At 42.7% G+C, this 15,956-nt stretch overlaps 1 protein-coding gene across 2 annotated transcripts in view; it reads right to left on the bottom strand.

Annotated features, from left to right (window-relative positions):
* The window catches only part of C4H1orf21 (chromosome 4 C1orf21 homolog), a 206,447-nt gene that overhangs the window by 90,384 nt on the left and 100,107 nt on the right, over positions 1 to 15,956 (bottom strand). For both annotated transcript variants that reach the window (XM_084851363.1, XM_084851362.1), the window contains exon 3: positions 8,105 to 8,199. In XM_084851363.1, coding sequence (XP_084707489.1) covers positions 8,105 to 8,199 — 95 coding nt within the window. The remainder of the gene's footprint in view (positions 1 to 8,104; positions 8,200 to 15,956) is intronic.

Below are 15,956 nucleotides of genomic sequence, written 5' to 3'. Positions count from 1 at the left end.
CAGATTCAGAAGACACACACAGGGCTTAGTTTGATCAGGTACGACTGTCATATTTTACCATCACAAAAACAAGAAATAAACCAAGAACAGAGGCATGTTACAAATGTGTTGGGGCAGGCATAATGTGAAGCAACTGTAAGGCATGGGCAAAGTTAACAAATAGGAAGGGGTGTGATTGCAACATTGCACGACATTGCAGAGCTGAAAACTGGACTTGGAGGTTGGAGGAGGACAGTTTTTCTCATTTGAATAAGAACATCCACAGTTCGGACACCAAGGCCACTGTGCCTGTCAGGGACCTATCTGTCATACACATAAAGCATGCCCCATACATGCCATAACCCTGAGTTCATTTCTTTCATCCTTTCTCCTCCTCATTTTCACTTACGCAAAACAGCCAGGAGGGAATCTCTACAGGAAAGCACATGACCAGCTCATCTTCACAGTGCACAAACCATTCCCCTTTGCTTCCCCTTCAAAGCATAAGGACTTTAGTGCCGCAGGCCACTGTCCAAACACTGCATTTGAGAGTTGAGAGCAATATAAGAGCAGAAGCAAGTATTTTTCAACTTTAATGGCTTTGCGTCCCCACTTGTTCGGTTTCCTTGCAGCTACTGGGCACCATCATCCCAGCAATACATGCAGTCCTGTTAGGTATATGGAAACAAAAAGCAGCAGCTCATCCCCGTGTTAAGCAAAACCAAAGGCATTATCAGGAAGTTTTCTAAGTTAACACTTAGCCATGGTGTGGAATGTTGAAATCTTGTGTCCAAAGCCATCCCTGAAAACAAATCATGGCTTGTTAACCAGCTACAAACCACAAATAGAAGCCACAGTTTGTCTGCTCATCTGCGAGACAATTCATGGTTAAATCAACAAACCATGATTAACATAAAACAGGGGTGGGCAACTTTTGCCCTCCAGATGTTCTGGCATAATCCTGCACCACTGGTTATGCTGGCTAGGGCTGATGAGAGTTGTAGGCCAAAACATGCATGCCAAACATAAGTTGCCCACCTCTGACAAAAAATATGGCTTAGCGTTATGTGCAAACGTAGCCAGTGAGTGGTTCAAATTCACAACAACCTTGAGACTGGTCCCCATGCCAATCAATTGCTCAAACGTTACTGTCTGTGGTAGAGCAGTGCCTCTAAAATGTTTTGAATCTGGCTGCCAATGGGCCAGTTTGCACGACACAACACAAGAGCTCGCTCGATTATTTAACCCATTATTATTTATATATAACTGATTATTTAACTGTGATGCTGCAGTGCATGAAGGGCATGTGCAGCCACCATTTTGCATATTCAACCCCTGCTTTGGGGTTGTCGTGTCGTGCGAACCCAGTAAGTGTGGGTTAAACAACCCTTGCATAACCCTAGAACAGACCATGGGTTATGCAAGGGTTGGGTGTGTGCCTGAGTCCACAGCAGTGGGCTTGCATACATGAAGCTGTGTGAGAGGAGATGGCAGACAACAAGTTGTGGGCTTCAAAAGACAGAGCTAAAGTTACTCTACCTTTCAAGGCTCACAACACATAGACCTGGTTCTGCAGCTCATTGTGGGTTATTTAGCCCAAAATGAGCTACGCTCATACATATAGTTTCATGTATGGACTCGGGTACTCATACATGCAACTGCTGTGGGCTCGGGTATGAACCCAACACTGGCATTAGATGGGGACTAGAACAGGGCATCTTGGACTCCCTCCTAAAACCAGCTAGTCAGGGAAGAAGGAAGGAATGCGAACGAACTGCTGTGGCTAGAAACACCTATGTACGTTTCCTACCCAGCTTGCATGGCTAGCATAGCTATTTTGGTGACTGCAGTGCTAAATGTCTGCTACTGCAAGGAATTTGTCTCTGGCTTTGGTTGCTGCAGGATGCAATCGCTCCATGGAACTTTGTACTTCCAGGAGAGCAGGGGATGTTTGAGAACAGCTGGGTTAAAATGTCACCTACAACATGTTTGCTTTCAGTTTGCAGTTTGCTATAGAATTGCAATTCAATTCCTATATTGACCATTTTGGAGAAAGTGCTGTTGCAAAACAAGCATTGGACAAAAAGCCTAAGATGTTTTCCCTTTGCAGTTGTGGAAGCCCAAACAATTTCATGGTGCCAGAATTGTCTGCATCCTATGAAGAAATGGCCTATTCCGACCCCATACTGTCTAAGAGTGTAAAAACTGGTGTTCTATACTTAGGCAGCTGCACAATGCAGACTGCGTTTTGTCCCTTCTGGTCCTGAATGCATGCAGCTAGAAAAGGGTGCTAGGATGCTGCCCAGCAAAAGTTCCAACAGCTGGTGTGAAGGAAAGCCTTCTGTTAGCCCCCACCTGCCCACCCCCATACTGAGCCCTGAGCAATTCCTTCTGCTAAGGAACCGGGAAAGTATAATTAGTAATGCTGTCAGTTTGTGACAATCAAACGTCATGGAAAAAATGATGAGAAATTTAGTCATATGGACCTCACAGAATGTCAAAAGCAGCAGATGCCTCAACTCATAAACAGATGCCCATCATCCTTTTTTTAAAACACACACACACCCACACACACCAAAGATACTTAATTTGCGAGAAATAAATGCCCTGGTCACTCCTCATTCCCTTGTCCTCAACATCCCCCTCCATTTCATAATGTTTCCTCTTTGCCTCCTTCCTTTTCCCTTTCCTAGAATCTCTCTCCTCCAGGTCATCAATACGGGGGGTGGGGGGGTGGACTGTATTCAACAGCTAATACTATTGGTCCAAAGAATCAAAGCTTCTTCTGGTCATCATTGCTCTCTCTCCATTCCCTCTGGTGAAGAACTTTACCTGAGACCAAATGCATGTGCCAGGTCGATGACTCACAAGGCAGTATACACCTGATCATGTTTAGCGCATTTTCTGAGCTGAGCTACATCCTACCAGGTTGTTGTTTTTTAAGTGAGACTAAATCACATACAAATGTAATCCATAACTCATCTATCAAACAAACAAAGCCCAGTTACTGAATGAAGCTATTAAACAGACTGTTTACATGATCCTTTTAGCTTTAAAAACCAAAATCCGTAAGGTAATACAAAGAGCACACAACCAACCAATACAGCCTCAGTGGGAAAGACAAATGCCAAATTACATGAATACACTATCAATCTCATTTTACCTGTCTCAGAGGTAACATTTTTACACTGAAATGCCATTAGCACTCCAATTACGCCAGCACTATTCTAAATGTTAAACAGGATGTTATGATGGCATTTTTGTGAACTTAATGCACTGTTGTCAAGTGAAAACAATGAATTCTTTCAGAAGTGAAGATAAACGGGTCTTTATTACCTTATTTACATCAGTCCCATACTGGTATGTTTAAATAAAGAAAAGACAATTTCAGCCAGGGTTTTGCTAGCTCCTTCCAAAAGTTGTTTTATTTATCTGTCAGTGGAATTTCTATCCTGCCTTTCTAAAATACAATCAAGGCCGCTTACAAACGTTAAACCCAGGGGGCAAAACAGTATGTTCAGGACTTGCTTTGTTTGTCTGTTTTCAAGCTATATTTCCAATATTTAGGAAGCCTTTGGCTGCCAGTTAATTATCTATAGCTGATCAATACACCTTAAACAAAGGATACAGCAGAAATGGTTTTAGGTGGGTTCAGTCTTTGGTTTCATACAAACAAGAATTAGTAAGGGAAACTTGCTTGATCCATTTTTCATTTTTGTTTTAAATATATATTTACAACATCACATCAAATTATGAGTTGCATAAAATAAAACAAGAACGTTGCTTGTTCTTATAAAGGAAAACATAGCTAAAAATGTCAAAATCTGAAGAGCTTAACAGGAAATAGTATTTCCTAAGCATTTTGTTATTGAAGACTTCTAGCCGAAAAAGGAGAGCTCTCATCTCAGTACCAAGTTTCCTATTCAGTTCTAAGCAGCCTGTTCAGCTAACAGGCACAGGCCGATGAGCCGCTATCTAGAAGCTACCTCATTCCAAAATAAAATCATAATTACACTTTTCTGCAGACTGTAATTCCTGTAGAAATTAACTTACTGTTAGTATTAACATAAATTAGGGTTCACAGTCTTAGGGTGCAATCCTATCCAGATAGGTGGCCGCCTCCAAACTCAGAGCCTATCCAATGCAGGGCAGGAGAAGCACGGAAGGGATCATTCTCTCTGCACTTCTCCTGCCCTACATTTTCGGCTGTCTAGCCGCAGGAGGGCGGAGCGGGGGAGGAGGCTGCTGTACGACACATTGGATGTGTCGTACAGGCATTTCTGCCCTCCCCGTCCCGGAACGCCCCCAGACATGCCCCTTTTTGGCTGCTCTGTGCTCCTCTTGCGAGCGCAGAGGACGGGGCTGTTCTGCGCTGCCTCCGAGGCAGCATGGAAGCAGGGGGAGGTTGGTTCTCTGGGAACCAACGTTGGAGCACAGATTGTTCTCTGGGAACCAACCTTGGAGCACAGGTTGTTCCTGAAAAACAAGATATCCTATGGCCGTCTAGCTGCTGTCTAGCGGCCAGAGGATTGCTCCCTCCATTGTCTTATTGTTACTAAATATTCCTAAAAAACTGAAACATAAAGAAAAGGTTTTATTTCAAGTTAGATTAATTTTGAATCATATCTTTAAAATAGTACTTTAAAATCTTTCTGGACAGCTACATACTGAACTTTTTGAAGTCTGTGCTTTATACAATACTTTCTGCTTCCATTTGATAAAAAGGTCAAAAATGTTTTGTCCTTAGATAAAAATAACAAGGCTTCACATTCTGGAACTTTTCAAATAACCCTTAATGCTGGTCATTAAATCTTACAGTTCTTCATTCTACAAATAATCTCTTGGCTTGTGCAAAGGGCTTTAACTGCAGCATTCTCTTCTTGGATATTATCCAGGCCACCTTGACAATTGTTTTTTGATACCAGTTACCCAAAATTCATTGTGAACCTGCTTGCATCTTCCCTTTAATTTTTTGTTTTTACTTATTTACATGTTTAAAATTCTTAACTCTGTATACATTAAACATTTGGCATTTTCATTAGAAATCTAATGACAACAAATCTTCTATTGCTGTGAGAGAGGTGGGTTAGCAACAGATTTCCTAAAACATCCATTCTGATTAGCATTGCAGCCGTTTCCTCCTCCACCTAGATACACTTTTTTATATTTAAAGAGGCCTATGGTCTGCATCTGCAAAACAATACAAAATCCAACAATAAATCCAGATCAACAAACATGTTGATCAGTAAATAACGCCAGCAGAGTTATTAAACACCTCAGCAACAAAAACACTAATTATAGTGAAGAATGCATAAACTGACTTTTAAAGCTTTATCAATTTCTCAAGCCTTTAAAAAAGCAACTTCGTAAACCACTTACAGCATGAAAACTGTTCTGAATTATTTATTTTGCCATCATAGTTAGGAGGCGCAATCCTATGGCCGCTAGACAGCGGCTAGACGGCCATATGATTTTTCGTTTTCTAGGAACCGAGCTCGGAGCTAGTGTTCCAAGTGTGATTCCCAGAAAACTGACTCCCCGCCCCCTCCCCTGCCCCCTTGTAGGCAGCGCAGTTTGTCCCCAGCTCCATGCTTGTAAGAGCAGCGCGGAGCAGGGGGGAAAGGGGCGTTCCTGGGGGTGGGGCAGTAGAAGCGTTGTTATGACACTTCCTATGCATTGTCCAGCCCCCTCCCCGCCGCTCTGAGGTGCCCCAGCTAGACAGCTGAAATCAGCCATCTAGCTGCAAATGCAGGGCAGCCAGAGTGTGGAGATGATCCCCTCCGCGCTCCATCTGCCCTGCACTGAATAGTCGGTCGCCTCCAAGTTCAGAGGCGGCTGACTCTTCCGATAGGATTGTACCCTAAGGGAGCAAGCATATTTTTTAACCAATGCCCCCAAATCCCCTTACCTTTTTTATTTGATCAACCTTAATGTTTGCCAGTGTTCTAAAATACAGCACCACACACCTTTTTTTCCTGGAAATCACAAATTAGCTGGGAATCCCAGAGGGGAAACTAGGAAGTTTTTTCAGACTTTTTGATAGCAAAGGGAAACCTGAAAAGGTGAACCAAAATATGATTTCTTAAATAGGGGTTTTCTAACTGTGCTCCAAGGAATCCTGGGGTTCCTCATCAGAAAGATACCAAAGATTCCTTAAGGAGAAGAACAGTACTGGGAATCCAGCTTCCCTGAAAGATAGCTTGACTATTGCTCTATCAGTAGTCTAGACTATCAATCTTCCTTTGCAATGTGCAGCCACTGGAGAATGTTGCACACTTTGGGAACACAGGACAATGGTGAATCCTAGCAAGCCTTACTGTTGCTTTCCATGACCTGAGAAAGTAATTAGAATACACTTTGCAACATGCGGGGTTTCCGTGACAGCCCGAGCTGATGTGGAAATGATTCTCTGAAGGCAGAAAGGTTTTAAAGCACTTCCTTAAAGGATCAAAAGCAGCACTTCCTTTATCACTTGATGGGTGTCTTGATCTTATTTCTCCTAACACACAACTAGGGGTGTCAGGGAGTTCTCCCAAGCTTGGCTCGGATACGAACTCTGGGATTTTGGAAGAGAGACGAGAGACAAGTCTCCCAACCTCAAAACGAGAGACAAGTCTCCCAACCTCCACAATGCCTCTTCCCACTTGGATCAAGAGCTAGGCACTCAAGGTCCTGCATCCCTGTCTGCCTCTACTGCCCTCCCAGTCCCCAAGCCATCCCTATACTCCCCAAACACCCCCCTTCCACTCCCTTTCCTTGGCAAGAAGGAATGAGTAGCAATGATGACAAAGAAGGGAGAAGAGAGAGACTTTCCTGCTCTTTTTCAGCCTTCCCCTCTCTGTCCCATCTACATGACAGGATTCAGTGTATTGGGAAGGGGTAATTCTTTCAGGGCAGCTTCTCCTGATATTCAACTAGAAATTCTTACTTATGTTATTTCTTGCGCTACTGTGGAGGTAAATCCACACCACAGTCTTAAACTGGTTCAACAGTTTAAACTGTTGGCAACTGTTAGCTCCACGAGGGGTGTTAGGATCTCTAACAGAGAATTCCCTGGATCCTTTGGGGGTAACCATGACAGACTGGCAAAAAAAACATTATAAATTTGTAAAGCGGATATGCCCTGAGAGATATTATCATGGAAAAATGAGAAGAAACAATGCTGAAACTATACACAACACTGTGCATAATTAATGCTAAAATATAGTTTTGTGCCTAGGCAATCCAACTGTTGTACCAAGGAAAGCTGAATTGTGTGGGTTGTATAAATTACACAAATATGCATAATTCTCCTAATTTTACAAACTTATTCTGTTTTTCCTAGTTACTGAGGAAGGGACAAGGAATTACAGAGGATACTTGATAGTCCTCTCCCATCCACTGGAAATCAATTTCAGCAACCTCTCTGTCTTCCACAATTTCAGAAAACATTATCCATGTACTTTCAAGCACATATTTGCAGCTATAAGTTTCTTTTTCTTTTTTAAATGAAAGCCATGATTCTCAGGAAGCTGAATTCTGTACTGTTTCTGGCTCTCCCACAGACTTGCAGGACACACAGAACCCTGGCAATATGCAACTGAGGATAAAATGAGAGGATAACACAACCTGTAAAGCTGGGAGCAAGAAAATAACTCTTATCTACAACAAATTACTGTAACATTCATTCCTGCAAATTCTCTCTTGTAAGCACATTACATATCTTTAAGTGTCTGACTTTGCACTCTTTAAAATTCAGGGTGGGAGCTCAGAGAGTAAATAATGACAGACATCTCTTTAAAAGTAGGTAGTTTCCTTCTCAAAAGGCAGTAAATTCCTGTGTTGCTAGCAGCTCCTTTGCGTACAAACACATTCATCATGAGCCAAGCAGTATTACCACTTGCAAAGGGGTTGAATACAAATGCCCATTCTACTGGAGCACACATCACAGTATTAAGGGTGGGATAATTCATAAAGACAAGCAGGGAAGGAAGCATTTCACACTTTCCCTCTGAGCTATAAATAGTTATGGCATTTTCAAGAAAACTCTACTCCAGTGCACTAAGTGTTCTACATGCTTTATATTTCATTACAGACACAGAGCTATGCCCAAGTTGTTAAATAAGTAATAACATTCAACCCTTACCAAGTTTTCCTGGTTTCGCGCTGCTATTTTCTGATCATCTTCTCCCCCGTTTTTCATGTATTTGACTTCTTCCACAGGTTTGATCCTATACTCATCTGAGGAGGGAGAGGGGGAGAAAGACACATGTAAGAACAGTTATAAAACCTATGGACCTCAGCAATGAAAAATGCAGATGGCTAAAAGAAAAAGGAGTAAAAGCCCATGAACATTTCATGTTTCAGGTACTGGTCTAATGGAAGACTCCTCTCTTGTGCTGTCCCTATAGACTTGAAAGCCTTCCTGGAAGGAATAAGTAACAAAAAAAAACCCCTATGACTTTTAAGTGCACTAGTATGGTAAGATCACTTTGAGATGCTGCTAAGGACCACCTCTTGGATTATAATTGAATGGGTACATGCTACAGACTGTTGTTATTTACCCATTAAAACATCTGAAGCACATGCATATAGCTTATGCCATGGAACTATGTGCCAGAGAGCAGGACCATTTGTGGCTCCCCAGCAGAAGTATTCATGACATACACGAGGGATCAGGAACTGATTAAAGAACAGGAAGCAGAGAGTAAGAATAAACTGACATTTCTCACAATAGAGGGATGTACAAAGTTGGCCCCTCCAAGGATCTGCATTGGGATCGGTGCTTTATCATTTGCTGATAAATGATCCAGAGTTAGGGGTGAGCTGTGAGGTGGCAAGTTTATCAATGACACCAAATTATTCAGGGAAGTAAAAACAAAAAAGGGACTGAGAAGAGCTCCAAAAGGTCTCTCCAAACTGGGGGAATGGGTATTCAAATGGCCGATGCAGTTCAAGGTAAGAAAGTGTAAAGCGATGCACACTGAGGCAAAAAATTCTAACTTCACATATACAGTGAGCAGGCCTTGGTGGATAGCTCAATGAAACATCGCCCAACTGTGCAACTGCTGTGAAAGAGGCAAGCTCCACATTAGGAAACAAACTGAAAATGAAGTTCATAATGCCTTTACCCAAATCTATGGCATGACCACACTTGGAATACTGTGTACAGTTCTGGTCACTGCACTTCAAAAAGAATTTTGTAGAGCTGGAAAACGTGCAGAAAATGGCAACCAAAATGGTCAATACCTCTATGAGGGAAGTTCATGACACTTGGGGGCTTTTTAGTTTAGAAAAAAGGTGACTAAGTGGGAACATAATAGAGATGTATAAAATGATGCATGTTGTGGAGAAAGTGGACAGAGGGAAGCTTTTCTCCTTCTCTCATAATACCAGAACCTGGGGTCATCCAATGAAGATCATTGGTGGGTGAACCTGAATGACTGGAGATTCAGAACAAATGGAATTATTTCTTCACGTAGCTATGGAATTCGCTATTATAGCCACGAACTTAGACAGCTTTAAAAGAGGATTAGACAAATTCATGGATGATAAGGTTATCACTGGCTACTATTGAAGATGTCTATAAATTACAGGAAGGTGCTATTACCCTCATTTTCCTGCTGGTGAAGCATTTGAACTAAGTGTGTGTAAGAGAACTTCTTGGTGGATTATGCCCTGTGTAAATATGTAGGAGGTGGCTAAGGTTAGTCTGACATGCTTCAAAGATGTACGCTGTATCACACATTGACCAGCCAGATGGACTGATCTAGTACTGAGCAGAGGGCCAAAAGATCCCTTTGAACCAGCCTTTGCCAAACCATTGGCCAAGCTAGTTGAACATGATGGGAATTGTAGTCCAACATATCTGGAGGGCACAAGGTTGGGGAAGGATGATTTATACGCCACAATTTTCTGCCCAAGACACGCATCTCTTGAGTGGTTTCCAAATGCTAAGTTTCAAGTGCCCTCAGAAATTGTTAACTGAGGTTAACATTGGACAGACATAATACAAAAGAGGGGGCAGGGGGAACTTGCACAGAAAGTGAGGGGGAGACTGGAGAAGGAAGCGCCTGCTCCTCCAGCACAGTCTCCTAACCGGCATATTATGATTACACTATCCTCTTCCCTTCCCAGAACGTTAATGACCAATATCGTCTCAAACGTTCAGGAGACGTCTGTAGTGCTAGATATATTTTTGTTTGTCGTGCTATGAAAAAATAAGGTGAAAACAGATGCTGTCAAAATGAAGAATGACTTGCCAGAAGTAGTTTGAAAAACTTGAAATATTTGAGTTCCCTGCTGAGAAAAGAGAAGTGTCTTCTAGGTAATTTGACTGTCAGTGTTAAGAGAAATATCTGACTAATTATGACCCTATAGCTGTGTAAGATAAATCACATTAAGGATAAAATATCTGTATTGAATTGGCCCAGTGCCCTTTAGATTCAAGAACTGGGCCATTATGAGCCCAATAACTATCGTTGTAGCTCAAATGCCGACATTCACAATTGGTGATTGCTCCAATAATTCATCCAAATGTCACTGAAGCTAGATTCCTTTTACTTTCTCCATTTCATATTGGTAGGTTTACATGGTGACAGATGAGTTCACAAATGGATGCTCATCATTAAACAAATCCAGTATCATGCAGTGATTGCATATTATACAATGCATAAACAATTAATATAATGTGTTACTGCTTTATTTAATATTTAAATTACTTTGTAGTTATTTGAAAATATTTGACCAGTAAACTATTACTTTGGGGGAGGGGTGTGTGAGGCTGGTCCAATAACTATTTGGAATTCTATATTTTAAGTCTATTTATTTATTACATTTCTATACCACCCAATAGCCAAAGCTCTCTAGGCGGTTCTCAGCAATTAAAACCATGAAATACAACATGATAAAAGACAATATAAAAGTTTAAAACTACAATACAAAATAAAAATAACAACCAAAATAAAACCAAGCAGCAGTGCAGAGATTTAAAATACAATTATATTTTATTTTCTATTTTACTTGTTGTGGCCTTTGGCTGATGCATCAAATCTTGTGCATGGTTATTAACATGCCCTTTGCACTTAATTTCCCATACTTTCATTCAATTCAAGGAGCATACCATATATCACACTCAGTTCTTGTTTTATAACTAATTATTTAAATGTTCTCAAAAATCTCAGTAAATGTGCAAAAGTTCTTAATACTATATTCAGAAATGGTCTAATATGAAAATATTGGAACCATAACAAATGTTCACCATCCATCTTCATAATAATATCATATATTACTATTTGGGATTTAGAGCAGTCACAGCTAAAGTAATTGGTTTCATTTCCAAGGTAGAATCCATTTTGCAAGGCAGTATGGAAGAGCCACAACATTTCTCTCAGCATAAACTGTGTCATGTGGCATATCAGGGGAAAATTAGATACTTAATTTTGTCTATCACATAAGAAGTGCCTTGCTGGATCACACCAAGGATCAATATACCCCTGCATTCTATCTCCAATAATGGCCCACCTTAGGAGGCTCACAGGGAGGGTGTGATGTGGTTATGAGCAGAATTTATAAATTAGACAATTCGCACTTAAAGTACCAGCTCTGTCTAGTGTTTCAGGCTTTGTGTTCTGATGATGCTCTATGATGTGGCTTGGGTTGCAGGGTTCTGCTATGGATCAGATATGGGTCAGGTTCTTCAGGAAGCAAGACAAATAGAGATCAGAACCATGGAAAGCTCCAAGTGGGGCTGGGGCTGGAAGCTAAATGGGATTGTCTGTATGTTGCTCCAACAGAGCGAGACTGAGGCTTAAATAGGAAGTTACCGACCTCTAGTTTGGTTAGCTCCACCTCTACCTCTACTGAGACTTTGGCTCTTAAAGGGGCTTGGTCTGTTTTAGCAGCCTCAGGCTATGGCAGCATGGGAGTGGTTGTGGTATGCTAGTGTCTTCATGGTCCAAGTCCTCAGAATCTGAAGGTGGTAATGGACTCTCCTCTGGACATAGGGCAGCCAGCCCCTGGATTTCCTCTGGAGAACTGGGTCCTGGATAGAAGATCGGGATGCCTTTCCATGGCTGAGTCTTCTCCTACTTAACTCTGGAGCCTCTTCAGAGGACAAGGGGTCAGAATGGTTCAGATGATGGTTCAAGGTGCTGGTAAATGACACTCTGCCATGAACTCACTTGGCAGTCTCAGGACAGAATTTGACAATGTGGAGAATGTACGACTGCCACCGAAAGCAGCAGCCTTACATCTCTTCTTCTTCTTTCCCCTGGTAAAGTTAAGGGTGCAATCCTATGCAAGTTTAGACAGAAAAGCCTACAAGTCCCAGCATTCATGACTGCAGCTGGTGGCTGATAACAGGGTTGTAAACCTGTTCAAGGCTGGGAGAGGGAAAAGGAGGCTGAAGCGGGAAAATTTACCAGTTCATTCAAATCCAAGGAAATGTAGCAAAGAGAAGTCCATTTCCCAGTCCAAAGTCCAGCACACAAGGGAACATGAGCAAGGCTGAAGTTCAGGTTTGGGGTCGAGGCGAGGTTGACGACGATGTTCTCCAGCTGCCTTGCCCCTGCCTACTTCCTGCTTTTAACTGCAGCCTCCTGAAGCATCTGCATGCAATCTTCTTGCTTCTGAGAGACCTACCTATGTTGTTCTTTTACATGCAGCTGCCTTTGCTCTGCTGGGCATTTTGCCCTCTGAATCCTCGGGGACGGGGGGCTGTAGCCGGGCAAGGAACATCCACAGGAGATGAGGGGGCTTAGGCTCCTTCTGTGCAGGTCCCTTCCCCTGGGTCTGGAGCCTGCCATTCCCCTTCATCCTTGAAGGAGTCTGAGGGAGGGATGATGCTTTGTCCCCCAGACGCTGTCTAGGGGACACAGGATTGCTTCCTTGTTAATATTAATTTATATACTGTGTTCCCACAAAAGTCACCAAAGTGGCATTCAACAATTCAGATAAAAGCTAATAAAACCATATTAAAATGGCATGGAAACAATATTAAAACCCGCTACTCACAATTTTAAAACATCAAATTAAATAGATGTGTCTTAGCTCTTTTCTGAAAAGCCAAGAGAATGTGGATCAATTTTAGCTTTTAAGGGAGAGCACTGCACAATTCGGCAGTGATACGGGAGACATGCTTTCACGCACGCCTAACGAACGTCCTCAAAAGGACCTCTCCTGCAGATCTTAAGGACCAGACAGGTTCATAATGAGATAGCCAAGTCCTAAGCTATTTAAAACTTTAAACCAACACCTTGAATTAAGCCCAGAAAACAACTGGCAACCAGGGCAGATCTTTCAATATAAGAGTGATATGACCATGATACTGTGCACTGGTTAGCAGTCTAGCTGCTGAACAGTCTTCAAGGGTAGCCCTACAGAAAGCATGTTGCAATAGTCTAACTACAATGTAACCAAAGCCTGGTGAACTGTTGCCAGATCAGACTGGTTCAGGAATGGTTGCAGCTAGCACACTAAACGTACTTGTGCAAATGCAAAGCTTGCCGCCACCACATGTTGAAAATCCAAAAACCATGTGGGATCAAGGAGCACTCCCAAGTTACAAACCTGACCTTTCAAGGGGAGCACACCCTCTTCCAGGACACATTGAATCCTAATATGTAAGCCAGGCTTTCTACTGACCAACAGTACCTCTGTCTTGACAGAATTTTATCTCAGCTTGTGCAGCCTTATCATGATTGAAAAAAGGCAACCTTCAGGAATATTGCCTGCTTCACTGGAGATAGGTAACAAAGAGCAGTAGAGCTGAGTGTCATCACATATTGAAGGCATCTCATTCCAAAGCTATGGATGACCTTTCCCAGCAGTTTCATGCATATATTAAAAAACATAGAACCTTGAGGGACACGATAGGTCAATGACCATTGTGTCAAACAGGAGTCCCCCAACACCACCTTCTCAAAAAAATACTACAGACCAAGGCTAGTCCTGCTTTGGCCAATGTGTGGTGAGGTGAAGGCTACCATCTGTTTACTCAACCCTTGCCCTTCCTGATTGAGTAAATTGGCCAAAGCGGGACTGGCCTTTATCATTAAGGGTAGAGATATGAAGGCCCAGAAAAATTAAGAAAAAATGTTTTTCCCCAAGGACCGTTTGTTCCCCCCCGCCTCAAAATTGAACACTTTTGGATTATGAAATATTTTCTTTTAGAATTTAAGACAAGGTGTTTATACATTGTTACCCAGCCTTTACCTCCCCCCCCCGCCAGCAAATGATTTCTAAAAACGATGTAATAAGAAGACATTTATAGAAAGAAAGAAAGAAAGAAAGAAAGAAAGAAAGAAAGAAAGAGAGAGAGAGAGAGAGAGATTAAAATGTATGGAAATAATTAAGCTATGGGGGAAAATGTTTTTTAATCCTTTCTGTAAGATTCCTAGCATAGTTATTTCTTCCATTCCTTACTAAAATTATCTTTTACTGATAGACATTTCAGGATGCTCCAAGTCATGCTCAGTTTCCTAACATGTGAAATAGAGCACTATATCATAATATGGAAGAAAATGTGTGTTCTTCACAGTTTGGGTTTTGTTCTACAAAGTCCTATGTTTCTGGACTTCTGGTTAGATGCTGTAGCTGTCAATTAATGTCGTTCTAATCTAAAATCCACATGAGAAAAAAACACTGTACATTATCCCAGCCCTGTCACCAGATGTGACAGGAGAGCATCCCATCTATGTTTCTTTTTAAAAAAAAATTAACTTCAAGGCTTGGGTCTATAGAACTAGGGATGGACAGATGCCACTGCGCCCGTGCCCAGCAGGTGCTCCAGCCATCGCCGCCGCTGCTTGCCCAGGTGAGTCGGGCCATGCAAGCCCCTGGAGGGCTTGGCGACCCTTCTGCTCGCATCTCGGCCTGGCTCGAGCACGTCTTTCCTCCGCCCGTCCTCCTTTGCAGCCACCATTTAGGCCATTAATAGGGCCATTTAGCCTGTGGCCCTAAAGGACCATTTCTGCAGCAATAGACTTACAAAAAACAAGAGCCCCCATCTTGCATTAAAATGGCGGCTGCAAAGGAGGATGGGTGAGGAAGGACGCATGCGAGCGGATAGGCCCATAAGTCCCCTTGCCCTGCCAGTGCTGCTGCTGCCACAGTAGCCAGGATGGGGGCAGGAGGAGAAGGGAGCACCGCTCTACTTTCTCCTTCCCCCCATCCCAGCTACTGTGGTGGCATTGGCAGGGCAGGAGAAGGATGAGAGGGAAGCCCCTTTTGCATCTTCCTGCCCCACCGGCGCTGCTGCCACCACAGTAGCCAAACTGGGAGGGGGAGAAGAAAGCAGCAGTGCCGGCAGCACAGGTTGGCAGTGAGAGGTGAGCTGATCCCAGGTGATGCTGAGCTCTGGGGCACTCGGTGTTTGGGTCTGTCAGCGCCTCATGGCTTGGTGAGCGGGGACAAGCTAGAGACAAGCTACCGCTAGAGACAAGCTTTCAAAATGAACTACAAATAAGATGTGCATTCATGGAAATTATTTACAAAAATGAATAAAATGTCACTCTTCAAAGAAAAGGTTGAGATTGCCTAAAGTTTCTTCAATTAAATATGACTGCTTACCATTCCTAAGCTGAGTCCCAGCTAAATAAAGTCTCAATAGCTTTTCCTTCAGATCAGATTTCCCTAAGTTCGACCCCACAAGCAAGAACAGGCTTAGGAATTTCCCTCAACTACCTTTCAAACAGGAACAGATGCTGTACACCAGTCTTCCTCTGCCTCCAGTTCTTCCTGTTTCTTCTGGCCTCTAGGATGATTCACATGTTTCCAGGACTATTTGCTGACGCTCCCGCTGGTAAGACATGGTGCACAATCCAACGCTGCCCTTATGTGCGGTACCAGCCCGCCACTTCTGGTCTGCAAGCAGTCCCTCCTGCTTGTGGAATGGTGATTTAGCGCTTCCGGAGGCAAGCCAAAATGAGCGGAAACGCTTGTTCCTGGAAGGGGCAGGTTGGTGGAGTGCACATCAAGGAGCTCTGCCACCAACTTCC

The sequence above is a fragment of the Heloderma suspectum genome, chromosome 4 (assembly GCF_057233095.1).
Source record: "Heloderma suspectum isolate Gila_16-S chromosome 4, 16-S_ref, whole genome shotgun sequence".
NCBI classification, from domain to species: domain Eukaryota; kingdom Metazoa; phylum Chordata; class Lepidosauria; order Squamata; family Helodermatidae; genus Heloderma; species Heloderma suspectum.
Note: the sequence above shows the minus strand (reverse complement) of the source record. Positions and strands in the feature narration are given on the sequence as shown.